This window comes from Triticum aestivum, chromosome 7B (genome assembly GCF_018294505.1).
Source record: "Triticum aestivum cultivar Chinese Spring chromosome 7B, IWGSC CS RefSeq v2.1, whole genome shotgun sequence".
In the NCBI taxonomy this organism is placed as follows: domain Eukaryota; kingdom Viridiplantae; phylum Streptophyta; class Magnoliopsida; order Poales; family Poaceae; genus Triticum; species Triticum aestivum.
In genome coordinates this window covers 65,570,860-65,598,707 of record NC_057813.1, presented here as the reverse complement: position 1 = coordinate 65,598,707, position 27,848 = coordinate 65,570,860, and the positions used below count along the sequence as shown (strand labels likewise).

At 46.7% G+C, this 27,848-nt stretch overlaps 1 protein-coding gene across 2 annotated transcripts; it reads right to left on the bottom strand.

Moving 5' to 3' along the window:
• On the bottom strand, window positions 1-4,618 carry LOC123155682 (pentatricopeptide repeat-containing protein At1g19720). 2 transcript variants are annotated; one of them, XM_044573837.1, is made up of 5 exons: window positions 1,744-4,618; window positions 1,412-1,668; window positions 603-745; window positions 458-505; window positions 1-348 (listed from the first exon to the last, which is right to left on the bottom strand). In XM_044573837.1, the coding sequence occupies exon 1, from the start codon at window positions 4,520-4,522 to the stop codon at window positions 1,940-1,942; it is 2,583 nt and encodes an 860-aa protein (XP_044429772.1). In that variant the 5' UTR covers window positions 4,523-4,618; the 3' UTR covers window positions 1-348; window positions 458-505; window positions 603-745; window positions 1,412-1,668; window positions 1,744-1,939. The 2 variants fall into 2 exon arrangements, with proteins under 2 accessions (XP_044429772.1, XP_044429771.1); XM_044573836.1 differs by having other exon boundaries at window positions 458-745.
• Window positions 4,619-27,848: the final 23,230 nt, after the last annotated feature.

Here is a 27,848-nt window from a genome sequence, read left to right as displayed (position 1 = left end):
GATCTGAAAAATTGTCTTATTTGTGATTGATACTCAGACATGGTTCCTGACAGACTCCCCCAACCACACACACAAAAGTACCACTTCGGTGAATGCAAAGTCAAATTGAATAATTCTCCTGCTTACCCTTCGGTTCACTAAATTGACAATTGAGAAAGCAAAATGGAAAAAAGAAGGCGCCATGTGAAAGAGATGGTGATATTCACTTCTTCTAAACAAGGACATTGCTCTGAGCTTGAGACCAAGTTAGCTCTCTGATCATTAATACAACACAAAGGGTTGTACAGCATAGCTTGAAAACAAAGCGACATGAATAAGCACCTGAGATGATTCAATGGAACACAGATTCTGCAAGAATTTACAAATAACTCTCAGTTATAATTCTCGTATCAGAAGGTGCATGTTTCTCTTTTCTTGAATTTACAAACGCTGCAACATATGTAAGTACAGTCGTTACCTTGAATATTGGGTCAGTTTGGCAGGATACACCCATAAATAATTTCAGCTGAATTGGGTGATCAAAAGAGGGGGAAATGAGGGGAAGCACCAAGTATAGATTCTATATTTGATAGACCAACAAATATAGCCAATAGCTGCAGTACCTTACTAATTCAGTATCAGTAAGGTTTATGGTATGGCAAAAAACTTTGTAGGTTGTTTCCATTTGCAGCAGCAGTGCCCTGGTGCTTAATGAAAGCTTCTCTAGTGAGGCCAATCATCATTCAAGGTCGTATTGCTTCTGAGTCTGCAGATAATAATATGAAATTAGTATTCACATAGAAAGGGGAGAATCAGATAGGAACATCTCTGGTATTTTTTCTTAACCGGAAGAGCATATCTGGTATTGCCATAGAAAAAAAATAATCAAAATAGCTAGCATTAATTTTAAACATGACAAGTTGTTCCCTGAGATTTCGAACTTGCTATAACTTCCAAATGGAAGCCAAATACCACTTATGCATGTGATGGTAACCATCCAAAGATTCAATAAATCTTGATTGGATTTACTCATGCGATATGTAGATTCACATGATTCTGAAAATATAGAGGCCCACTTTCCAAGCTTCCTTTCTGACATCCTGTCCCCCTAAACGCGTAAGCAGATAACTAAGTGAAAGTTCAGGTCCGTTGGCACCCGAGACCCACTGGGTATTTCCATTCAATGACCTAATTATAATAATAGCATATGATGTGTATTCTCTCTTTTCCCTTCTATAAGGCATATATTGATTAGGTACATCAGAATTAAGGATATTATCTTCTAATAGTCTCTTGTACGTTAAGTGAGAAAATATTGAGCAGAAATGAGAGGATTATTAATTGATGCACACCTTATACATTCAAATAAGACTGAAGAAGAAATTTGTCCTATATATTGAAACGAAAATGGTGCTTGGTAGAATTAACTTACTGGAGATCATCGATGAATCCCATTGATCATATGCATAGAGGCATGCAGCCATTCAATATGTGGTTGAATTATAAGCATAATCTTGTATGTTGTGCCACTTGCAGTGATCTGTTCTACCAATTCGTTTACAATGAATTCACTAATGCTGGGAGCATGTATCATCTGAATGGCTTTGTTTTAATGATACCAGAGCAATAATGTTTTATCCGGAGATAGAATTCCTGGAAAGGCTAACTCCCAAGAGTGCCAAGTGTCAACTATACAAGAATGGTGAACTGTGTCAGAACAAGCCGAATAACTTGTGAAAAAACAAGGTTGCAACGACCTCTTACCTTTATATTAATGTTGAGGCCATATTCAGTGTCAATGAAATTCAAATACAATGCAACCTCTTGCTGAGGTATGTGATCTAAAAATATGATGAACAACACTGTTCATAAAGTTAGCTGGCTGTATTCATATATCTGGAACATTTCAGTCTAGCCACCTGGCAGCCTCATTTGCCCAGCTGACTTATACCAGTTGAGTTCACCAATAATCATCACAAGAGCAATTACCATTCTCAAACTTGTGCAAATACTTCGGATCCTTGATCAGTATCTGACGCCCATACTTCTTCGAAACTAACTTAGCGAAGGTGTGACAATGGTTACACATCCTTGCAGTTTTGATTATCCGTATGCTTCTGAAGTGAGGAGAATTAGAAATCCCAACAATAATTGCTAATTTCTCACAATGGATTCCTGCAACTTCTTCCTTCTCTTCTTCCACTTCTAGAGTTCCATTACCAGCGCTAAGCATAGAGGGTCCCATCTCAATCATCATCACTTTTAATTCAGCTGCTTCATGCTCCGAGGCAACCTTATCACCAGTTGAGAACAAATATACCATATTTCTGATTTCTGTTGAACAACTCTCAACCCCACCCAACATTCTTTCCTTGCTGTGTACTGTCACCTTTGGCACATCAAAAGATTGTCCAGCAAGATCCTGCAGACTAGAAACCACGACTTGGATTCTAGGATCATTGGGTTCAATCATCGACATCTCTGTAGCCGCCAGTAGTGCCAGCCTTACATTTCCATGCATTCTTGCTGAGGTTAGTAATGATTCCCACAGTGTTAAATTGGGTGCGAGTGGCATTTCATCAATAATTGCATATGCCTCTTGCAGTCTCCCAGACCGTCCAAGAAGGTCTACCATTGCTGCATAATGATCTAAATCTGGAGTTACATTATAGTCTTTGTCCATATTGAGAAATATTTCTCTCCCTTCAGATACCATCCCCTCCATACCGTAGGCCCTGATAACAGCTGTCAAAGTTGTATGATCTGGCAGTACACCTTGTTGCTTCATTTTAAAGAAGTAATCCACTACTTTAGTTGGAGACCCATGCAGCAAATGTGCAACAATGATGCAATTCCATGAAATAGTGTTCCTTGATGAGTGCCTATCAAAAACAGCACAAGCACCAGCAAGATCACCAGATTTTGAATATGCATTAATAAGCGCATTTGCGATTTTCCCATCCATTTCTAAGTTGTGGTGAAAAATACAGGCATGGATCTCCCTTACTTTCCACGCTGCCACCAGATTTGCGAATGCTGGGATGATACTTAGGATTGTAATGTAGTCGGGCTTTATCAGAACTGATTGCATCTGCCAAAATATTCTTAGGGCTCTATCAAAATATCCATTATGCACTGAACCAGCAATGAGTATGTTCCAGGAAGCTGTGTCCTTTTTTACTCCATAACTTTCCATGGTCTGGAATAGTTCAAAAGCTCTCTCATCGTCCCCATTCCGTATGTACCCTGATATCATTGTATTCCAGGTTATCACATTGCGCTGGATACCATAACTTTCCATCTTGCAGAAGAGTTCGTATGCCTTGCCACAGTATCCCGCTTGTGCATACCCTGCAACCATTGAATTCCAGGAGAAGATGTCCTTCTCGGGTATCTCATTAAATATTCTATATGCTGCGACTATTTCGCCACATTTAGCATACATGTCAACCAAGGAGTTCCCAGACAAAACATTGTTTACAGTCCCAATCTTAATCGCATGGCAATGGAGCTGGCTTCCCTGTCTCAATAACTTCAAACTCGCACAAGCTGAGATGGCACATGCAATTGTCATGCCATTTGGTTCCACTCCAGCCACACGCATCCGGATAAAACACTGAAGTGCCTCATCCCCTCTATCGCTATGAACGAAACCTGACACAAGGCTTGTCCACGTGACAACATCTGGCTCTACTCCACACTCTTCCATCTGTCCCAGCAGGTCCACGGCCACATCAAGATCCCCAGACCTAGCATAGCTCGAAATCAGTGTGTTCCATGTGACAACCCCTGGCTCTGTCCCTTCCCGCCTCATTTCATCAAGAAGCCTCCGCGCTTCCTCCCACTCGCAAGACCGACAGCACCCAAAGATCATCGAGTTCCATGTGCCCAGGTCCCGGCGCCTCATCTTGTCAAACACCGCGCGCGCACGCCCCAGTTCTCCACATTTGACATACATCACCAGCACCGAGTTCCCCACAGGCACATCCTTCACCCTGCCCATAAACCCTCTCCGGATGGCCATGGAGTGCAGCACACTCCCAAGCCTCTGGTCCTCAGCGTAGGCGCACGCCTGCAGAATCCGAGTGATCAGGAACCTGTCAGGGAGCACGCCTTCCCCCATCATGCTCACCGCGAGCGCGAGCACCTCATGGAAGATGCCCCTGGTGGCGTACGCGCCGATCATGGCCGACCAGGCGAGCAGGTCCCTGTGGCTCATTCCGTCGAACACCTCGCGGGCGGCGCCCAGGCGGCCCGCGGAGGAGTGGAACGTGATGAGCTTGGTCTCCGAGACGAACCGGGGCTCCCCGCGCGCGAAGGAGGTGGGCGGGCGAGCTCTTGTCTCTTGGACAGGCCGCGCGTGGTGAGGGACGTGGACGCTTCTCGCCTCGTCAAGCGAGAGCGCCAGCCAGGGCGGCGGAGCTTGGGCCAGCGCCATGACCGGTTCTTGGAGGCGGCCATGGCGGGGCCGGGAGGGCGGCTGGGGCTGGAGGTGGTGGGATTTGGGGAGGAGAGAGGGGAAGGGAGGGAGGGCGAGCTCCATGAGAAGTGGAGGGAGAAGGAGCGGTTCTTGCGAGGCTTTGGTTTTTGCATGTTATCCTCTTGGGTATTTTGTTTTTTCGCAAATGCGGATGCTGCAGGGAGGGCGCGCGCGACGGAGAGCCGTTGGTTGCTTGTGGAGATTGCGCCACGTGGAGTCAACACTACTCTCGACTAGATCACAATAATTCTTCACTTAGAGCATGGTTAATACTGTCTCCGTTCCTAAATAAAAGACGTTGGGGCAGTATAACCAACCGACTATATAAAGTTACTAGACCATGATAGACGCGTGTTGCTGCGCCCGTCTAATTTTTATAATCAAATGGTAGTAAGTTGTCAAATCTCGTCTATTTTTATAATAAAATGGTAGTAATTTTTAAAATGAGTCCAACGAATATGGCGTCTTAATAATTTAGCTAGATGCAAGATGACATTCTATTGTAAAAACTATACTTGTAGATAAATCAAGGAATAATTTAGAACTAAATAATGACATAAACGAATCGTATAAGCAATATGCCTCTTATAATATATATGAACATGCGATATATTAAGTTAACAAACTAAAAAAATAAGTCTTAACAAACTCCTATAAAAAGGTAAATTAATATGAAATATGAATAGTCATTCCACACGACTGTAGATCAACCTTGTATTTTTAGAAAGATCTCATATCAATAGAAAAATTTGATGGTTGTTTGGTTTAACCAATTTCTCAATTTTCAGACGAACAAAAAGAGGGGCTTTAATTTTAGGGCAACATATATGGTATAAATATTGAGTTAATCTAGAAATGAGGAGAATAAAAATCGAGGACACATTTAGGGCACTTAAATATATGAATATGGCATATCATCACAAACTTTTAATAAAGGCACCGAATCTATATGATTTGGTCAATACATGACATTGCTACATGGTAGCTACGAATCAAAGAAGCAGAGGTTAATTACAGTCAGAAACCAAGATTGCTTTCAAAATAGTACAACCAATTGTATAGCAATAACTCGTTTCCAGCAGAGAGATACCCAAACATAATGTTCTACACAGTAACAACAACAAATGCTAATAATCTACAGAAATTATGCCATCGTTTTGGCAGTAATATTAAAACAAAAGCTTAGCTGATTAGATGGGCCAAATTGAACTTATACTGCTTTGTTTTCAGCCATATATGTTAACTGTTGAAGAGTGAACTGCAACTACAACTTTAGGTTATTCCTAATGGCTTCATCGATGAAAGGACTTGTCAATTGTTCAATTATTTTTGTTTAAGATTGTTCAAAAAAAGGAAGGACTTATCTTTTTTTTGGAAGATCAAGTACTGTAAGTCGTACACCACATGTAATTAAATCAGGTACGGTGCAAGAGCTAAACTATATTCTCAGAACCAAACCCAGTATGGAAGCATTAGATGGACAAAATTCAGCTTATTGCTTTGTTTCAGCAAAACATATATGTTAACTGCTCAAGAGTGACCTGCAATTACAGCTTTAATTAGGTTATTCCTATTGGCCTCATCCATGAAAGAACTTGTCATATTTTTGGATCAGTATGAATCAGTAAAGCATATATGTTCTTTAGAATTTATCCTTAACAAAAATAGCCAATATTAGCATTGTCGAAGACTTTGAAGTATATATATAGTCACACAGCTAGTAGCATCAAATTTTATAAATCATGGGCACACGTAGATGGATAATAAGATGAGATATCCCAATACGTATACACTAACCTGGGCGTCAGCCATTGCAAATCGTGAGCTTTACCGAAAAAGGCTCACGCCCCGCTTTATAGATAAAGCCAATGCCAAAGCCAACATCCACAAGGTTCACACACACACACACACAGTCCAGGAACAAACAAGCATCAAGGGTTAGTGCTGAGGGCACAGCTCAACAAGCCCAACACACACACAAAAAGCGGCACACACGCCGGGAGAGAGACGCCTCTAGTCGGGCTCCGGGGGAGGCGGCGGGAGCGGCGGAGCCAGGCGGAAGGCCAACGAACGAAGGTCGGAGAGGAGTCTGTCGATGGCATCCCGGTCCGGAGGGCGGCTAAGCGGCCGCCAGAGCTGCAAGTAACCACACATTTTGAAGATGGAGTCAGTCGCACGTCGAAGAGGCACCTTCTGAATGACAAGCTTATTGCGAACCGTCCACAACGTCCAAGCCAGCACCCCAACGCACAGCCATCTAATATGTCTGTAGCGTGGAGGGGAGGCCTGGATTTCCGCAAGCAAGTTGGGGAAGTTGTTATTACACCACTGTCCCCCAACCGTTTCGCGAAAACACGCCCATAGGAACTGTGCCGTGCAACAGGAGAAGAAGATGTGATTGGCATCCTCCGCCGTGTCACATAGGGGGCACATCCCATCCCCAGGCCCATGGCGCTTGAGGACCTCCACGCCGGACGGTAGGCGGCCGCGGATCCATTGCCACAAGAAGATCCGGATCTTAAGTGGGAGGCGGATGTCCCAGATAAGGCCGAATGGCTCCGGGGCAACTGATGGGGCAATAGCCGCGTAAAGGGACTTGGTGGAGAAGCGGCCTGAGGAATCCAGACGCCAGGAGATGGCATCCGGAGAGTCAGCCACGTCCATAGGCAACAGGGCGATGTCCTGGAGGAGGACATCCCAAGCATCCACCTCGGCAGGGCCAAAAGGACGACGAAACGCGAGGCGCCCTAAGTCAATAAGGGCCGCCTCGACCGAGACCCGAGGGTCAACTACAATGTCGAAGAGGATGGGGAACCGGGCGGTCAGGGGGGAGTCCCCTAGCCACCTATCAAGCCAAAACAAGGTCGAGGCGCCAGAGCCCACCGAGATGGAGGTGCCTATCCTCAGGACTGGAAGCAGCTGGACGACTGCCTGCCAAAACTGGGAACCGCCCGAGCGCTGGCAAAACGCCAGAGGCTGGCCACGCAGGTACTTGTTCCGAATGATAGTCAACCAAAGGCCTCCCTCCCCATTGGCAATGCGCCATAGCCAGCGGGTGAGGAGGGCGATGTTCATGCGCCGAGAGGACAAAATCCCAAGGCCACCCTGGTCTTTGGGTTTGCAGATGTCTGGCCAGCTGACCATGTGATATTTCTGTCTGCCTGCCTCGCCAGCCCAGAAAAATCTGGCCTGGTACTTGGCGATCTCCTGATGAAGGGTTTCATGAAGGCTGTAAAAGCTCATGAGGAACCACAGAAGGCTGGCAAGCGACGAGTTGATAAGGATCACACGTGCCGCCTTCGACAGCCAACGCCCTTTCCAGGGCTCAACTCGGTGCTGCATACGGGTCACCGTGGGGCGGAGGTCCGCCACGGTGAGGCGCGAGTCACTAATGGGGATCCCCAGATAGGTCGTGGGAAAAGATCCCAGCCGGCAGTTAAGCCGATCGGCAATGGACTGAGCGTCCTCGTCGGGGTAGCCGAGCACCATCACTTCGCTCTTGTCAAAGTTGATGGTCAGGCCCGACATTTGCTGGAAGCACAGAAGGAGGAACTTCAGGTTGGAAATCTCGAGGGCGGATCCCTCCGTCATAATAATGGTGTCATCCCCGTATTGGAGAAGGGTCACCCCTCCCCCTCCAACAAGGTGCGGGACCAAGCCTCGAATATGCCCCGCAGCCGTGGCCTTAACTAGGATGGCGGCCAGGGCATCGACAACCATGTTGAACAAGAACGGCGAGAAGGGGTCCCCCTGCCGAACCCACAAAGGGTAGGGAAGAAGGGTCCAATCTCGCCGTTGATGTTCACCGCAGTCCGGCCGCAGGAGACGAGCTGCATGACGCGGGTCACCCACCGATCGTCAAAGCCCTTGCGAAGCAGGACTTCCCTCAGGAACGGCCAGTGGACCGTGTCATAGGCTTTGTGGAAGTCCAGCTTAAGGAAGACCGCCCTGTGGCGCTTCAGACGAACCTCGTGGAGCACTTCGTGGAACACCAACACCCCATCCAGGATAAATCGGCCTTGAATGAAGGCGGATTGGTTCGGGTGGGTAATAGTGTCCGCAAGGAGGGTCACCCTATTGGCGTACCCTTTCGCCAGAATCCTAAAGATCACATTAATAACTGTGATGGGGCGGAACTGGCGGATATCGGCGGCACCCGGGACCTTGGGGATGAGGGTCACCACACCATAGTTAAGGCGCCCCAAATCCATGGTACCAGAGTAGAATTCCTCAAAGAGAGCCATGACCTCATGCTTGATGGCAGGCCAGAACGTCTTGAAGAAAGCTACAGGTAAACCATCAGGTCCCGGGGCCGAGGAGGGGTTCATCCCCCTAATGGCAGCGAGGACCTCGTCCTCACTGAAAGGAGCAACCAAGGCCGCATTGGCTGCAGCCGAGACTCCAAGCGCCCCCGACCAAATGTCGGGGGCAAGGCTAGCCCCACCACGCGGGGTGGGGGTAAATAAGGCCCTATAGAAGCCATCCACATGGAGGCGGATGGCCGCGGGCTGTACTAACTGCGCATCTCCATCCCACAGGCAGTGGATGGAGTTGCATCGTGAGCTTTAGAATTGCCCGAACCAACCCACCACAATCAGTACCAATACCTCAATCGAAATATGAGAACACCGGCAGCAAACTATAGAGTCCAAACCGAGTGGTAGTGGGAAAGGTTTGCAAATCGGCTTGAGGATTCCCCGAACCAATTAACACACCAGAACCAGTGTCCCTCGGCGAATTGGGAGCAAAACAAAAGCAGTATCAGTCTGAAGGGATCTGACGGTATAGTAATTGGATGGAAGATGTGAGGAAGAAGGGACGATAAATTTGCGAGAGCAACATGGCCAGAAGCATGGCTAGCAGAGGCGCTATTTGGAGAGTAAGAAGGGTGAAGGAGCAGCCACCGTGTGAAGATTATATACACGCACGTCAAATAAAGAAGATGAATCGAATAAAGGAAGAAGATGAATCAGAATCGTAACTGACCAGCAATAATCTCGGTCGTCCGCCAGTGGCGCAGAGTAATTGCAATTTAACATCCTTGACCATCCTTGATGTCTCACGCGTTCCTCGGATCAGTTGTGAGAGGCGCTGTCGCCATCGTCTGAGCGGTGACACCACCGGTTTTTTTCCTCAATCGCTCCGAAAGGTTAGCATCGGCTTCGTTACTCGCGGACGGCAAGGCCCATAGGCCCAAACAATAAAAGAGCTCTGATTTTGTTCTGGGAGCAGCGGCCCAGCCCGTGTAACGCTTTCTGATCGCCACTGAAGCCCATGCGGGATTGAAACCAAATCCAACAGTCATAAACAGTCAGTAGTGCAGATCTAACGGCCGAAAACAACAGTGCTCTGAGAGTGCCCGAAAGATGTGCAGTTATAATATACCTAAATAAGACCAATGCTTAATCATACTAGACATGCAGGCAACCTTCGATGGACTCTACGAGACAACGAGCGTGCCCTCATTCATGCGGAGCGGTCTAGACCAAGTCCGCGGAGAGCATCCGGGCCAGCTCCGGCGTCGGATCATCTTCAGGCTGAGGAGATGGACAGTTGAGTGTGGCTGACCAGGAGCCCCGGTTCGGTGTGCATTTAAAATAAACATTTCAAAAGGGGCGCCTCACATTATCCGAAGACATGACGATTTTTGCATAGAAACTTACCTGGGCGATCTTGGTGGGCCACACTATGGCCGATGTCGTCCTTGTGGTCTGGGAAGTCGCTGGATTTTTCTTGAAAGGTGAGTGAGAGCATCTCCTTCGTGGTTTTGCCCTCATCGAGGTTGCTCTGAATGGTCCGGGTGTGGTCTTCTATTACTAGGGAAAACCCTAGCAGTAGCGCGGGTATTTTGCCTATCAGTACAACTAACGTGTAGCAGTAGCGCCTATCGTCCCATGCTATCGCTATACATGGCTAGCAGTAGCGCATTTTAGCTAGGAGCGTTGCTGCTAATATCTGCAGCGCTTGTTAGATGTAAGCGCTACTGGTAAGGGAGTGCTACTGCTAACTTTGTTCCCCTCGCTACTGCTAGTTTTATTAGTTTCTGTTTTTTTATGCATATTTGTTTTGTATTTGAATAAGCTTTATACAATAATCTTTAGTATATCATACATACATACAAATGTAATCATAGCATATACATACAAACAGTCTCATCAAATCATGTCATCATCATAATCATCATCCAACACAAAGCGGTCTCTCGTCATCATTTCGAAAATAGCGATACAAGTCTCGATTACTTGCAACTACATCGCCATCCATCTAAACAATGCTATACACGAGAAGAGCTACACTATGAGTGAGAGCGGAACTATGAAATACATGAGTTCGTATTCCTCTCTCGCATTAGCGTGAACCTAAACTAACTACTGGCTGTCGCTCGAAAACCGAAAACCGGTACACATGGGCCTGACACTCCGGCCACTCATCGTATACTCATGTCGTAGCTAGCACTTCTTCGCCATCAATGATCTATGCACCTGCATCATCACATGAGTCGATGATATGCAACATATATAGTTGAGCAACAGAAAGAGACAGACTTGGCAAAAATAGAAACAACATATCATAAGCATAAATAACAAAGTTCATCGTACCCAAAATGCCCTAACTAGAGTGATCTTCGCTAGTCGAGGAGGAGGACGGTTTAATTACATCACCAATAAAGTTTCGCCGTGCATAACTCAAAGTTTTGTCATACAGAAAGTATGGACTAAACGGACACACATTGTCATATATTGACAATCACTCCAACATGCCGTGCCATCCATCCATGTCAAGGAGAAAGTCCCCGAGCTTAGTGAAAGGCTTCATGTCGAGACGTTGAGATGCTACGCGTGTTCGGACGTCTTCCCGCGACATTTCTCCTTCTTCGTAGAACATCCCTGTTTTTTCGAGGACCTCCTTCATGATGAGTTGGGCAAGTTCGCGCTGGATGTGATAGAACTCAGCTCGAAGTCGATGATCCTCGATATCTCCTATGTGCTTTGCCCATTGCAAAATATGGGCATCGCCGGATTTAGGTGACATGCGAAGTTTCTGGTGATCCCGTCTGTACTCCAGCATGTGGTGTAGGAGATAGAATCCATCATTACGAGAATCACTCGGTTGCTGGATGCAGCATAAGTCGGTCCTATGGCTGAACGTGGGCCTACCATTGTCGGTGTCAAAACCGGCGGATCTTGGGTAGGGGGTCCCGATATGTGCGTCTTCGGCTGATGGTAACAGGAAGCAAGGGACACAATGTTTACCCAGGTTGGGGCCCTCTCGATGGAGGTAAAACCCTACTTCCTGCTTGATTAATATTGAAGATATGAGTAGTACAAGAGTAGATCTACCACGAGGTCGTAGAGGCTAAACCCTAAGAGCTAGCCTATGATGGTATGATTGTAATTGTGATCGGCCTTCTAAAGACCATCCTCTCCGGTTTATATAGACAAGGAGAGGGCTAGGGTTTACATGGAGTCGGTTACAAGGAAGGAAACATAATATCCAGATCGCCAAGCTTGTCTTCCATGCAAAGGAGAGTCCCATACAGACACGAGCCGGAGTCTTGTGTCTTGTATCTTCACGCTTCAATAGTCCGGACGATGTATATAGTCCGGCTCTCCGGATACCCCCTAATTCAGGACTCCCTCAGTAGCCCCTGAACCAGGCTTCAATGACGATGAGTCCGGCGCGCAGTCTTGTCTTTGGCATTGCAAGGCGGGTTCCCTCTCCAAATACTCCGAATACTCCGATGTATCCATCACGACGAACAGTGTTCGGCATCTCATCAATGTTGTACTCCTCGGCTTCAGTGCTTCAATAATGACCATTTCCACGTGTCGAGCGAATGCGATGAGTCGAGGCATTTTTGCATTTGCCACCCTCGGTCCTTCGGGCTAACCATCTATTTGAAGAGACGGGGATTCCCAGATCCAAACCTCACTCTCCCTCCTCTAGCAAGCATCCAACAGAGCATCCCGAAAAAACCATTCCAACATGGCCGGTCGTTGCAGCTCTTCTGCTCGCTCCCCTTGCCCCAAGCCGGGGGACTAGGGAGAGTGTTCAGTTTCTCATAGCCGTTTGATAAAGTTACAAACCCAAGGGCTTCTCCAGCCGGCGTTCATGGTCCCTGTCCGAGCTGGAGTGGCCACCTATAACGGCGGAGAACAAGCGGAGAGATCCCCCAATCCGTCTCCAGAGGAGCGAATATGCCTCATTCCACATCTGATAAGGGGCGTCGGGTTTCCTATTCATCCATTCCTTCGTGGGCTTCTGGAGTTCTACGGCCTCCAATTGCACAACTTTACCCCAGCCTCCATACTACATATAGCAGGGTACGTCGCCCTTTGTGAGCTATTTTTAGGCTGCAAGGCTCATTTCGGATTGTGGAAGAAGCTGTTCTGCCTTGTCCCCTGCAACTAGGGAGAATCCCTATGTCAAGTGGGCGGGGCCGAAGTATGGCGTATTGCTGAGACCGGATACCTATCCGGCACTCCCAAGAAGGCACCATATAACTGGGCTTCAGAGTGGTTTTATATTAACGATGCTCCCCTTCCGGATCCAGTCCGGACAGGACTCCCCAAGTTCAGTAACACCCCACCGAGGGCACGTCTAAGCTGGCGCCCCCGAGGGCCCCAAGAAGAGGATTCCAGGGAAATACATTTCCTGATGAGTAGGATAAAGTTACTGGCCAAATCTAGACTGACGATAGTCGAGGTCATGGCAATATGCATAATGCGGGGGGTGCAGCCGCTTCAATATCGGGGCAATCCCATGTGGCATTACAACGGGACAGACGATGCCACCCGCTATGGCCGTAAGGGTCCGGACTCCGCCACTGCTCTGGCAAGGATATTGTCCGATCTATACAAAGGAGAAGAGGAAGACTTCCTTCATATCAAACCGCGAGACGGATTCTCCATGTACAATCCCCCAAACTGGGTAAGTTGTCATTTATGTTCTCGCTTCACTTATCGTGGCGTTCTTTGCTAAAGTTACCTGCCTCGATATTTTTGAGCAGGAACTGAGGAGGGCCGTAGAAGGAATCTCCAGCCCTTCCCTGCAGCCAGAGGACCCTGAAAGGGCCCTGGATCCAGGACTCGAAGAAGACCTGGATGCGGCCGTGGAGCTTGTCGACGGGATATTTTATCGGGCGAGCCATGATGGCGCCTCAGTGGCTATTACTGCTGATTATCCCTGACTGCTACCTTCATCGCGTGTAAGCCAAGCCGAAGACCCGATCCTCCGAAGAGGACTCTTTCCTGATGTCACGCCTTATCCCCGATGCTCGTGTTTTTGCAGAAGCGACGTTCGGAGCGCAGGCCCAAGCCCCTAGGGACCCGTCAGCCATAGGCGTCCGGATTGGGTAGGCTCAAGAGGAAGGCGGTTAGGGCCGACACGCCTCTACAGAGGTAAGGAAACAACATGTCATGTAATTATTGTTATTTGAAGTGTAACAACGCCCTTTACATCATGTAGGAAGAGGAACATCCGGACTATATCCGGGGATCCTGCCAACCACGCCTCCACCAGTCGGGCTCCAGAACCAACTTCGAGAGAGGAGGCGGACGTAGGGCCGACGCCGCATAGTCTTCCGATAGAGGACGCAGATATGCTCTCTGCCACAAATTCCGAAGTAGAGAGCTCCATGAATCACCGGCGTCGACGGGCCGTGGTTCGAAACAACATCTTTTCTGAAGAGGCATTTAATGCTTTCAATTCGGGAGACACATACATCCGAGCTGCTCAAAGCGGGCTCGCCCGGGCGACAGTCCAGTATACCAAAGATATACGGGTAAGAAAGTTTGATGAGCATGTATAGCAGTAGCCCCTGAGACTTGAAACGGTTGGAACAATAGTTTTAAGTATCAATTTATGCGCAGGTTCTTGTAGATAAGAATGAGCAATTGTCTCGGGAGCTAGAGGAGTGCAAGACCCAACTAAGGGCCACAGTTGCCAAGCTAGAGGAATCCCAGAAGGCCTCATATGGTATCATTTATCTCGATTGTACGAAAATGTACCAGTTAGCAACTGGCTGGTATGACAAATTTAACAGTAAATTTTGTAGATAACCCCGGAGTAAATCCGGAGAGCGGGAGAGATGACGAGTCGCATCTCCAGAGGCAACTAAAGGCCGGCGAGCGCATTCTTACGCAAGTTAAGCAGGAGAAGAATGCTCTCCAAGATGCCAATTTTCGGCTGGACGTGGAATTGAAAGACGTCCGTGCGCAGCTGGCGGACTCCGTGAAGGAGAACAAAAGGCTTCGCCGCGGCATTTATGGTAAGTGCCTAGATGAACTGTAGCATAGTTCGGCGAGGAAGTGTACTAATAGAGTTTTTCTTGTAGGAATGCTGACGGGTCGCCCCGAGGAGGAGATGCCCGCATCTGCAGGCGATTTACTGCAAGACCTCTCACAGCTGCACGAGCGAGCTCGGCAGGCGATGCAGGGCGTAGCGTAGGCCTTGTGGCCGTCAAGCCTCCTGCCGAATGGCATGGGAGAGCTTGTGGACATGCTTCAAGGAGCATGGCGGCGCTTCCGACTGTGGAAGATGTCAGCCTGCCGATAGGGTGCAAGGGAAGCATGGGCTATGGTGAAAACGCGCTACACCAAGCTGGACCCGAACCATATGGCTGAAGTCAGACCGGCGGGGCCAGATGGGCAAGAAATTCCCGTGAGTCTGGTATATGACCAGGTGGCGTTAGCTGCGAAGTATTCTCAACAGGATTGTAAGCTAGATAACTTGTTGGATGGTATAGAGGATGAATATAGTCAGTCCAAGTGACTGTGTAATTCAATGGACATAAGTAGCCCCTAGCCGGATTAAAATCATTTGTCATGGCGGACCTTTTCGCTTCAGCCCCCGGATCCTATAGTCCGGGGTATGTCCGAATGCCCGCTCGGTTATACAAAACAGGAGTATGCGTGGAAACCAGGCGTAGGGGTCATAAGTGCTTGAACAGACAAGTACCCAACTAGTTATGTTATATTACATGGATAGTAAGAAACATCTTCCAGGGAGAATAATTCCGTTAAGGGTTCCTTTCCCTGGGTAAGCATGCGACAAGGCACATGCCCGAACTGCGAACCATGGCACAGGATACAAAACTTCTGGGGATTTATGTTATAATAAACGAAGACATGTTTTGTTCACCGATCGAATATTCTCTTAAGGAAACTAGCTTTCGGCTTCACCCAGTCTGAGGTACACATCCGGCTCAACCGGCAGTAACAATCGTAGAGGTGCTCCCCTTATACCCTAGCCGAATTAACGGGAACGTAGGGCATAAACACAGGAGCCAGGCAACCCAGCTTGGCCACATCTTAAGTCATATCGATGCATATAATGGTGAAGAAAAGGCACACATGGAAAAAGAAACGCATGTGTGACGGGCAAAAAGCCCTGAAAGTAATTTATATTTAGCTTCCGTATAGGAAGCCCCCAGGTAAAGCTTACACACATAGTGCGGCCAGAGTAGTCCGGGAGTCCGTACTGTATTAAATACTGTGTGTGACAGGAAAAAGATCGAGAAAGGAAGAGGGAGGGAGCATAATTTAAAAGGAGGGGGTAAGGAGACGAACACTGAGTTCGGCGCTAGGCGTAGAATCTCCAGAGTCTGGCCGCGTTCCATGGGTTTGGCTCGAGCCTGTTGTCGGACGCATTACATAAGCGATACGCTCCTCCGGTGAGAACTTTGTCGAGGACGAAGGGGCCTTCCCACTTGGGTTTGAGCTTGTCCTTCTTATTCTCCGGTAAGCGTAGAACGAGCTCGCCAATATTATAAGTTTTGGCCCGCACTTCTCTGCTTTGGTATCGTCGAGCCTGTTGCTGATAGAATGCGGAACGAGCCTTAGTGACATCTCGCTCCTCGTCCAGGGCGTCCAAGTTATCCTGTCGATCTAACTCAGCTTCCTTCTCTTCATACATGCGTACGCGTGGCGAATCATGTATTATGTCGCAAGGTAGTACTGCTTCCGCACCGTACACCATAAAAAATGGTGTATATCCGGTGGTGCGATTCGGCGTGGTCCGCAACCCCCAGAGTACGGAGTTGAGCTCCTCGACCCAATGAGTATCCAACTCTGTCAAGGATCGCACTAGTCTGGGTTTGATGCCGCTCATGATGAGACCTTTTGCTCGTTCAACCTGGCCATTTGTTTGAGGATGGTAAACGAAAGCATAGTCGAGCTTAATGCCCATTTTGCCGCACCAAGATTTCACCTCATCGGCCATGAAATTTGAGCCATTATCGGTGATGATGCTGTGGGGGACACCGTATCGGTGTACGACCCCGGATATAAAGTCTATTACTGGTCCAGATTCAGCCGTTTTCACTAGTTTGGCTTCTATCCATTTGGTGAACTTATCTATCATGACCAATAAGTTTTTTTCTTGTGGCTTCCCCCTTTAAGGGGTCCAACCATATCCAGTCCCTAGACCACGAAGGGCCAAGTTATGGGGATTTTTTGGAGAGCGGTAGGGGGCATATGACTCTGATTGGCAAAGAGCTGGCAACTGACGCAGTGTTGGACAAGGTCCTGTGCATCTGCTCGGGCCGTCGGCCAATAGAAACCTGTACGGAAGGCTTGCTGACTAGTGCTTGCGTCGCGGCGTGGTGCCCGCCCAGTCCGGCATGGATTTCAGCCAAGAGCTGCCGCCCTTCCTCTTCGGAGATGCACCTTTGAAGCACTCCGGTCACACTTTTCTTATGGAGTTCCCCTTCATGGACTTTGTAAGCTTTAGAACGCCGGACAATGCGTCGTGCTTCATTTTGGTCTTCGGGGAGCTCCTGCGTACTTAGGTAGGCCAAGAAAGGCTCAGTCCACGGGGCGATGACAACCATTATTTCGTGGGCTGACGATGTTATTTCTGTGATAGAGCCTCCGATTATGTCTGATAGTTCAGAATCTGGGGATGTATTCAGATCCGTGCTGGTATTGCCGGACTCCCCTTCCCATATCACGGATGGCTTGAACAGCCTTTCCAGGAATATGTTAGGTGGGACAAGGTCACGTTTAGCGCCGATGCGGGCAAGGACATCTGCCGCTTGATTGTTTTCTCGAGCCACATGGTGAAATTCGAGCCCCTCGAACCAAGCTGACATTTTAAGGACGACATTATGGTAGGCCACCATTTTCGGATCCTTGGCATCAAAGTCTCCGTTTATTTGTGATATTGCAAGGTTTGAATCCCCGCGCACCTCTAGGCGTTGAATGCCCATAGAGACTGCCATCCGAAGACCGTGCAACAGAGCCTCATATGCGGCTGCGTTGTTGGAGTCTGTGTATAATATTTGGAGGATGTATTGGACCATGTCTCCGGTGGGAGACGCCAGGACTACACCCGCTCCAAATTCGGCCAGCATTTTAGAGCCATCGAAGTGCATGATCCAGTTAGAGTATGCGTCGTACTCTTTAAGGAGTTCGGTTTCCGTCCATTCGGCGACAAAGCCAGCTAATACTTGCGACTTGATAGCCCGCCGAGGCTTGTATATTATGTCGAACGGAAGGAGCTCAATGGCCCATTTGGCAATCCGGCCTGTGGCATCACGGTTATTTATTATATCGTTTAGTGGTACTTCGGAGGCCACCGTAATCGAACACTCTTGAAAGTAGTGTCATAGCTTTCGGGATGCCATGAAGACCGCGTATGCTATTTTTTGATAGTGCGGGTATCGGGATTTGCATGGGGTGAGGACCATGGATACGTAATAAACCGGCTTCTGTAGAGGGAATTTGTATCCGTCAACCTCTCGTTCGACGACGAGTACTGCGCTTACAACTTGATGTGTTGCAGCTATGTACAGCAGCATAGGTTCGCCGATATTTGGCGCTGTTAGGACCGGATTATTGGCCAATAAGGTCTTTATTTCATCGAGTCCGGCCGCGGCTGCATCCGTCCACACGGAGTGTTCGGTGCGCCGAAGAAGGCGGTAAAGAGGCAATGCCTTTTCTCCTAACCTGGATGAAAGTGCAACTATCCCTAGGTGGTTTTGGTAATTCATAACAACATATAGCTCATTAAGCTAATGCTATTCCAAGACTATTATTTCAGGAAAGCTCAATGAATGGCATGGCATGGATGATGAAAGTGGATCCCTCAAAATACTAAGGACAAAGGATTGGCTCAACCTCAAAAGCTCAAGACTCTTCATTTTACATTTTAGTGATCCAAGATCACATTGAGTCTATAGGAAAAGCTAATACTATCAAGAAGGGATGAGGTGTTGCTTAATGAGCCTCTTGCTTCATGTGCTTAGTGATATGCTCCAAAACCCTCAACTACTTTCCCACATCCACAAATGACCTAAACCTAAAGCCAAAATCGGTCACACCGATTCTTTCTATCCAGCGCCACCGATTCCAAAAGTCATAGCCACTGCCACAAACCCTAAGCAAATCGGTCTTACCGATAGGGATCTCGGTCTCACCGAGATGGGGTTGCAATCTCTCTGTTTCCCTTCGTAACGTTTCGGTCTAACCGAAGTGAGCGATCGGTCCCACCGAGATTGCAATGTAAACTCTCTGTTTCCTTTTTGTAACATTTCGGTCTCACCGAAAAGAGCAAATCGGTCCCACCGAGTTTACCTGACCAACTCTCTGGAAAGCTTATTACCAAATCGGTCTCACCGAGTTTGTGTAATCGGTCTCACCGAGATTACGTTATGCCCTAACCCTAACCGAATCGGCCTCACCGAGATGCATGTCAGTCCCACCGAAAATCACTAACGGTCACTAGGTTTACTAAATCGGTCCGACCGAGTTTAACGATTCGGTCCCACCGAGTTTGGTAAATTGTGTGTAACGGTTAGATTTTGTGTGGAGGCTATATATACCCCTCCACCTCCTCTTCATTCGTGGAGAGAGCCATCAGAACGAACCTACACTTCCAACTTACCATTTCTGAGAGAGAACCACCTACTCATGTGTTGAGGCCAAGATATTCCATTCCTACCATATGAATCTTGATCTCTAGCCTTCCCCAAGTTGCTTTCCACTCAAACCCTCTTTCCACCAGATCCAAATCCTATGAGAGAGAGTTGAGTGTTGGGGAGACTATCATTTGAAGCACAAGAGCAAGGAGTTCATCATCAACGCACCATTTGTTACTTCTTGGAGAGTGGTGTCTCCTAGATTGGCTAGGTGTCACTTGGGAGCCTCCGACAAGATTGTGGAGTTGAACCAAGGAGTTTGTAAGGGCAAGGAGATCGCCTACTTCGTGAAGATCTACCGCTAGTGAGGCAAGTCCTTCGTGGGCGACGGCCATGGTGGGATAGACAAGGTTGCTTCTTCGTGGACCCTTCGTGGGTGGAGCCCTCCGTGGACTCGCGCAGCCGTTACCCTTCGTGGGTTGAAGTCTCCATCAACGTGGATGTACGATAGCACCACCTATCGGAACCACGCCAAAAACATCCGTGTCTCCAATTGCGTTTGAATCCTCCAAACCCTTCCCTTTACTTTCTTGCAAGTTGCATGCTTTAATTTCCGCTGCCTATACACTCTTTGCATGCTTGCTTGAATTGTGTGATGATTGCTTGACTTGTCCTAAAATAGCTAAAATCTGCCAAACTCTAAAATTGGGAAAAGGTTAAGTTTTTATTGGTCAAGTAGTCTAATCACCCCCCCTCTAGACATACTTCAAGGTCCTACAAGTGGTATCAGAGCATTGGTCTCCATTTGCTTTGATTTCCATAGCTTTTGGTGGTCATAGCCTTGGTTTCACAACCTAGGAGAGTATGGCGTCTAGCGAGGGAAATTATCACCGTAGAGGTCCTTACTTTGATGGTACTAATTTTGCTAGTTGGAAGCATAAGATGAAAATGCATATTCTTGGACATAACCCCGCCGTTTGGGCAATTATTTGTATTGGCTTGCAAGGTGAATTCTTCGATGGGAGAGAACCGAACCGTGAAGCTAATGCGGAAGAATTGAAGATGCTGCAATACAACGCTCAAGCATGTGACATCATCTTCAACGGATTGTGCCCCGAAGAATTCAACAAAATCAGCCGTCTTGAGAATGCAAAGGAAATTTGGGATACTTTGATTGATATGCATGAAGGTACCGAGTCCGTCAAGGAATCCAAGTTGGATGTGCTCCAAAGTCAGCTTGACAAGTTCAAAATGAAGGATGGTGAAGGTGTCGCTGAAATGTACTCTAGGCTTGCTCTTATCACAAATGAGATTGCCGGCTTAGGGAGTGAAGAGATGACCGACAAATTCATCATCAAGAAAATCCTAAGAGCATTGGATGGAAAGTATGATACCGTGTGCACATTGATCCAAATGATGCCAAACTACAAAGATCTCAAGCCAACGGAAGTCATTGGAAGGATTGTTGCTCATGAGATGTCACTCAAGGATAAGGAGGAACTTCACAACAAGTCAAGTGGTGCTTACAAAGCCTCAAGTGAAGCCCCCACATCATCAAGTGAGAAACCAACCTTCAATGAAGAATTGAGCTTAATGGTGAAGAACTTCAACAAATTCTACAAAAGTAGAAGCAAAGAAAGAAGCTCCAAGTCAAGGTCTTACAATGACAAGAGATCTTCTAGTCGAGAGCGCAATTGCTACAATTGTGGGAGACCCGGACACTACTCCAATGAGTGTACGGCACCCTACAAAAGAAGAGAAGATTCTCCAAGAAGAAGGAGCAAAAGAGAAGAATCACCACCAAGAGAGAGGAGGAGTAGAGATGATCGTTATGAACGAAGACCCTCACGGAGAAGTAAGGATTCGGAAAGAAAGGACAAGTCATCAAGGAGCTACACAAAACGAAGACATCAAGCTCATGTTGGTGAATGGGTTTCCGGCTCCGACTCCGACAATCACTCCGAGAGAAGCTATCACTCCGACTCCGAATATACTCAAGATGAAGGTGTTGCCGGTCTAGCACTTGTGTCAACCAACTCCTACGACATATTTGACTCACCAAATGAAGGTGTTGGAAGATGCTTCATGGCCAAAGGTCCAAAGGTAACACATCCCGAGTATGTTGATTTTAATAGTGATGAAGATGACTTGCTTGTGGATGATGATTTACTTGTTGACAACTCTAGTGATGAATACTATGATGAAACGTCAATTAATCATGCTAATCAAACGAATGACAATGATAAGGAGAAAATTGAGCTTCTAACTAAAGAACTAAACACTCTTAAGTTGGCTCATGAAACTATCTTCGAAGATCATCGAGAACTTTTAAGGGCTCATGAGAAGTTACGCTTTGAAAAGCTCAATCTTGAGCAAGAGCATGAGTTCTTAAAGGCAATCAATGATGATCTCCGCAAGAAAAGTTCTTCTTACATTGCCAAGCGTTTACTCTTATCTACTTACATGCCTCAAGTCAAGTCTAGTAACAAGTACAAGAAAGATACTTCCTCTAGTAGTAACAATAATAATGTCAAATCCAATGTTGTTGCTTCTAGTAGTTCTCTTGATTCCACTAATGATTCTCTTAGCCAAGTTACACTTGAGCAAGAAAATAGTTTATTGAAGGGAATTATAGAGAAAGGTGTTTACAAGAGCCTTGCCGGGAGTAAGCAATTCGAGGAAATTGTACGCAAGCAAGGAAGGCACCGGAAGAATCAAGGTGTTGGTTTTGAACGAAAGTTCAACGCCAATGGAGTTGAGTGGGAAGAAGATCAATACCCCAAGACAAAGTTTGTTCCTCAACAAGAGAAGTATGATCCTACTTCCTTCAAGGGGACACAAGCTCAAGATGATCTTCCACCACAAGACCACAAGAACAAAGGCAAGGACAAGCTTCAAGAAGAGATTGATGCATTTGAAGAAGCACCTAAAGCCTCGTTCAGTTGGGTCCCCAAGACTACGTCAAGTTCTACTTCATCAAGTACAACTACAACTCCAAGGATTCCCATCAAGATGATGTGGATCCCGAAGAAGAAGAACTAGAGAGTTCTTGAGGGTGACTCCGCCAACATTCTTCACTCATATCATTTTGGCAAGAACAAGTGCAATCAACTTTCACATCTTGCACTAGTTCAAGGAGTCACAAACCCTCATGTTGGTAAGGCAAGGGACAAGGTAACCTAATGTTTTCATGGACATCATCTTGTGTGTGCATCACTCTATGTCTATGGATATTCTTGTTTGTTCCTTGTGGGACTAACCCATGTAGGCAAGTTGAAAGTGCAACTCACTCCAAAGGATTGCTCCAAATGATCTACATCAACATTGAGCATCTACATCTTCAACACCTACATGAAGTCATCATCGACAAAACCCAAGGTTAGTTCATCCCTCTAAGGGGGGATCTCACATCTAGGGGGAGCTTAACTCTAAGAATTGAGTCAAAGCAACTCTAATGGTGTGAACACATTAATGCATTATGTAAAAGTGGTAACCCCACTTGAGCTTAAACGATGAGTATGACCTATGATCAAATGTTCTCATTTGACTCCTAAGTCAATATACTCATATATAGATGACCTAGTCATCGCCAATTGCTTGATAGATGCTAAAATTGGTTGTGCATGCTTTGCCACATATTTCAATTGCCATCTTATTGTGTGAGCATGTTGGTGCATATTTTACTCATTCAAGGACATCCACTTGTTGTTTTGTTTGTTTGGATTCTTTTCTTTGTGCCAAGTGGATGGACAAGAATGCCTAAGAACCTTCTTTAGCTATCTATGCTTTTCTCGTCTCAAACTCTATTCATGCTACATCACAAAATTTGATCAAGTCAGATTCGAACCACTCTGTGTGAGGAGCACTCGGAGTCCCCGATTCGTCATAGACTTAAACTTCCAAAACCTCTTAGTGATTCTCGGTCTGACCGATCCTTCCATTTCGGTCCTACCGAGATCATCAAGTTGATCTGAGTTTTCAATCTCGGTGCAACCGATTTGAACTTTTCGGTCTCACCGATTTGCTGTAACTGAACACAGTTATGCATCTCGGTGCCACCGAGTTGTTCCACTCGGTCACACCGACAGGGTCGAGCTATATATATAGCCACGGGCAAAATTTTGGAAATTTCTCCGAAACCCTTCGCCCGCGCAACAGCTCGCTCTGCCATCGTGGTCTCCGGATCGTCTCCTCGTCGCCAGCAGCCTCCTGTCGCTGGTCTCCGCCGCCGTCAACGGATTTCGTCCCCGCCGTTGCCGCCGTAGCAAGTCCACCGCCAAGTTAGGGTATGGACTTAATCTTTGTGCTATCCACGTCTGATTCCTGGCACATTGTTTTCATATTGATTCTTGCCACGATTGAAACTCTTCTATCCAGCCAAAGTAGTTCATAGATTAGATGTGATTCAAATTTTTAGGGTTAGGTTTCCGCCGAAACCATCTCGGACCCACCGAGTTGAAAAACTCGGTCTCACCGATTTGGCTTATGCCATTGCACTAGTGACTCTCGGTCTGACCGAGAATTACTAATCGGTGCAACCGATTTGAGGATTCTGTGAAACCCTAGCAGTCTCGGTACCACCGAACTGAAACTCGGTCCAACCGAGATCATCAGTTTAGGTTCCAAAACTGCTTCGGTATCACCGAGTTTGAAAATCGGTGGATCCGAAATGCTTTCTGTGGAAAACTAAGACTGAACTTTTGAGTCATTCTTTTGCAAAAACCTCTGCATTTTGTGATGCTCATCTTTTCTATCTCATCTATAACTCTTCACAGGGTCAGCAGTCAGCTTTTGCAGTATGTCTGATCAAAGTGACAGCCAGAACAGGTCAGAAGAGCAGATGGACTTGAGTGAGGGCACTAGTCCCTCAACTTCAGATGAAGGGAGCAGAAGTACTCCTAGCAATTTGCCTAAGGCTGCAACTAGGCAAAGGAGGAAAAGAACTTCAGATTCAGAGGATGAAGATTACAAAGCTGAGGAAGATGAGGCTACTTCCAAGAAAGTGGTGCTCAAGAAGGAATATGGCTCAGCAAAGAATACAAAGCCAGGCATGAAGACCAAAAGGCCTGCAGGAAGACAACCAATGTCCAAGGCCAGAGCATCAACTCAACTGCCTAAAAGGCCTGATCCCAAAGAGCCAGCTGCTGAAGGAAAGAAGAGGGAAGGAAAGGGTCAAGAAGACCATGGCCAAAATTGTTGGTCAACCTTCCATGATGGAAGAGGAAGAGCTTGCTGCACCAGCTCTAAAGACAGCTAAGCTTATGGGAGATGCAATCAGATCAGGGGCTGCAACATCCAAGCCCAAGGAATCACCCAAAGCTGCCTCCAAGGCCAAGCAAGTTCCAAAGAGGAATACTAGGAGTATTCCAGCTGCTGAGAAGAACAAGGCCCCAGTGCCCAATGTTGCTGAAGATTCAGAAGAAGAAGGACATGTTCTAAGAAAGCTCAAGCCCAAGATACCAGACCACAATGATGCCCATCCTGTGGCTGAGGACATGAGAATCAGGAAGGATTCAGGGCTGAGACTGTGGAGAATGGAAGATCCATATGCTTCAAGAAGAAGAACTGCTGTTGACTACAGGTTCCACACAAAGGAACAACAGGACTTCTATGAAACAATTCTGTTGGACAAGAAGCCCATAGTCTGTGACATGAGGTGGGTTGACTGGAAATTCATCAAGGAAAATGAACAGCACTATCCTGGAGTGCAAGACAGCTTTGTTGCTTGTGGAGTTGCAGATTTTGTTGGACAGAAGTTCACCAACTGGAATGATGAGCTTATCATGCAGTTCTACTCCACAACACACTTTTACCCAGATGGGAGAATAGTTTGGATGTCTGAAGGTACAAGATACCAGTCCACTATTGAAGAATGGGCAAGTCTGATCAATGCCCCCAAGGAGAATGAGGATGACCTAGACATTTATGCAAAGAAGAAGTTGGGTCACAATTCAATGGCTCACATGTACAAGGAAATTCCAGACAAGGCATTAGAGACTCACAAGTTTGGATCAGTTCACTTTCTGCTGTCAGGGTTGCCAACCATAAATTGGATTCTGAGGCACACTTTGTTGCCCAAGTCTGGTGACCATAACATGATCAGAGGGCATGCCATCAACATGTTGCATGTGTTTGATGTGCCACAGAAGTTCAAAGTCATGAGCCTGATCATTGAAACAATCAAGAGGACTGCAGCAGATCAGAAGAGGAGCTGTGGATATGCACCTCAGATTCAAGAATTGATAAACTCAAAGATGGGCACAGGAAAATATCAGTTGGATAAGGAACACTTTCCACTTTATCCAGACTTTGAGGACAATGAGGTTGTCATGAATGAAGATGATCCACAATCAGTTCAAGCTCAGGAGAAGAAGGAGAAGGCAAAGAGGGAGAAGGCTGCCAAGATGCCAACTCAAGAGGAGGCATCTGAATATTTCTTGAAAACCAAACAGGAGCAGCTTGGTTACTTGATAGCATCATCTCTGAGGATTGAGAAGGGGTTGGCCACCCTAACTCAAAACCAGGAGAGCCTGGAAAGAATCATGGAACAAAAATTCTATGATCTAGATGTCAAGGTAACTGAGATTCAGTCAGTTGTGGAGCAGCTGCAGGATGACATGCAGGAGAGGAAGGGCAAGACTACCACCAATGTGTTTGCCAGAGTGCCCAGAGCCCAGAGGTCAGTTGCAGTGCCAGTGACAGACACTAGAGCAACAACTTCAGCACCAGCCACTGCCCCTACAGTTCCAGTGCAACCAGCTCCAGCACCAACTCCTCCAGCTCCATCCACTTCAACTGAAGCCTTCATCCAAGGAGCCATCTCTACACCACCACCAGAAGATCAAGCCTGAGAGTCGATCTAGCACTATGCATTTTCTATGAACTTTTTGGTAACTTGTTGCCAAAGGGGGAGAAAAATGTATAGATCATAGGCTTCGAGAGAGAGAGAGTGTTGCTTTTGTTCTCTCTTGCTTTATTTGGTGGTTTTTCAATCTTTGTTTGCTTTTGGTTGAGATACTATGCTTGTGAGACATTGATGATCATGTGTTTGATCATAAGCTACACTTATGCATGCTTGATATTATCCTATCTATCTTATGTGATCACTCACTATGCTTGGTGATGAGTGCATGTGTTCATTGTTTATTATTTTGAGCGCTCCACCAAGATGTATGTGACATGGAAGAGTAACCCATGAGCCTAATTCATTGTGCATTTGCAGTCCAAAGCAAATCTAAAACTATGCACAAATTTAGGGGGAGCTCTTGCTTATCACATACTTCTCAAAGCGACGATGTTATTTAAATTTTATTATCATTTGTCGAAGCTTTGATCTATATGTTGTCATCAATTACCAAAAAGGGGGAGATTGAAAGTGCAACTATCCCTAGGTGGTTTTGGTAATTCATAACAACATATAGCTCATTGAGCTAATGCTATTCCAAGACTATTATTTCAGGAAAGCTCAATGAATGGCATGGCATGGATGATGAAAGTGGATCCCTCAAAATACTAAGGACAAAGGATTGGCTCAAGCTCAAAAGCTCAAGACTCTTCATTTTACATTTTAGTGATCCAAGATCACATTGAGTCTATAGGAAAAGCCAATACTATCAAGAAGGGATGAGGTGTTGCTTAATGAGCCTCTTGCTTCATGTGCTTAGTGATATGCTCCAAAACCCTCAACTACTTTCCCACATCCACAAATGACCTAAACCTAAAGCCAAAATCGGTCACACCGATTCTTTCTATCCGGCGCCACCGATTCCAAAAGTCATAGCCACTGCCACAAACCCTAAGCAAATCGGTCTTACCGATAGGGATCTCGGTCTCACCGAGATGGGGTTGCAATCTCTCTGTTTCCCTTCGTAACATTTCGGTCTAACCGAAGTGAGCGATCTGTCCCACCGAGATTGCAATGTAAACTCTCTCTTTCCTTTTTGTAACATTTTGGTCTCACCGAAAAGAGCAAATCGGTCCCACCGAGTTTACCTGACCAACTCTCTGGAAAGCTTATTACCAAATCGGTCTCACCGAGTTTGTGTAATCGGTCTCACCGAGATTACATTATGCCCTAACCCTAACCGAATCGGCCTCACCGAGATGCATGTCAGTCCCACCGAAAATCACTAACGGTCACTAGGTTTACTAAATCGGTCTGACCGAGTTTAACGATTCGGTCCCACCGAGTTTGGTAAATTGTGTGTAACGGTTAGATTTTGTGTGGAGGCTATATATACCCCTCCACCTCCTCTTCATTTGTGGAGAGAGCCATCAGAATGAACCTACACTTCCAACTTACCATTTCTGAGAGAGAACCACCTACTCATGTGTTGAGGCCAAGATATTCCATTCCTACCATATGAATCTTGATCTCTAGCCTTCCCCAAGTTGCTTTCCACTCAAACCCTCTTTCCACCAGATCCAAATCCTATGAGAGAGAGTTGAGTGTTGGGGAGACTATCATTTGAAGCACAAGAGCAAGGAGTTCATCATCAACGCACCATTTGTTACTTCTTGGAGAGTGGT

Bases quoted from the DNA above. Each gene is read 5' to 3' on its own strand.
- LOC123155682 (XM_044573836.1), bottom strand. From the start codon at position 4,522: ATGGAGCTCGCCCTCCCTCCCTTCCCCTCTCTCCTCCCCAAATCCCAC.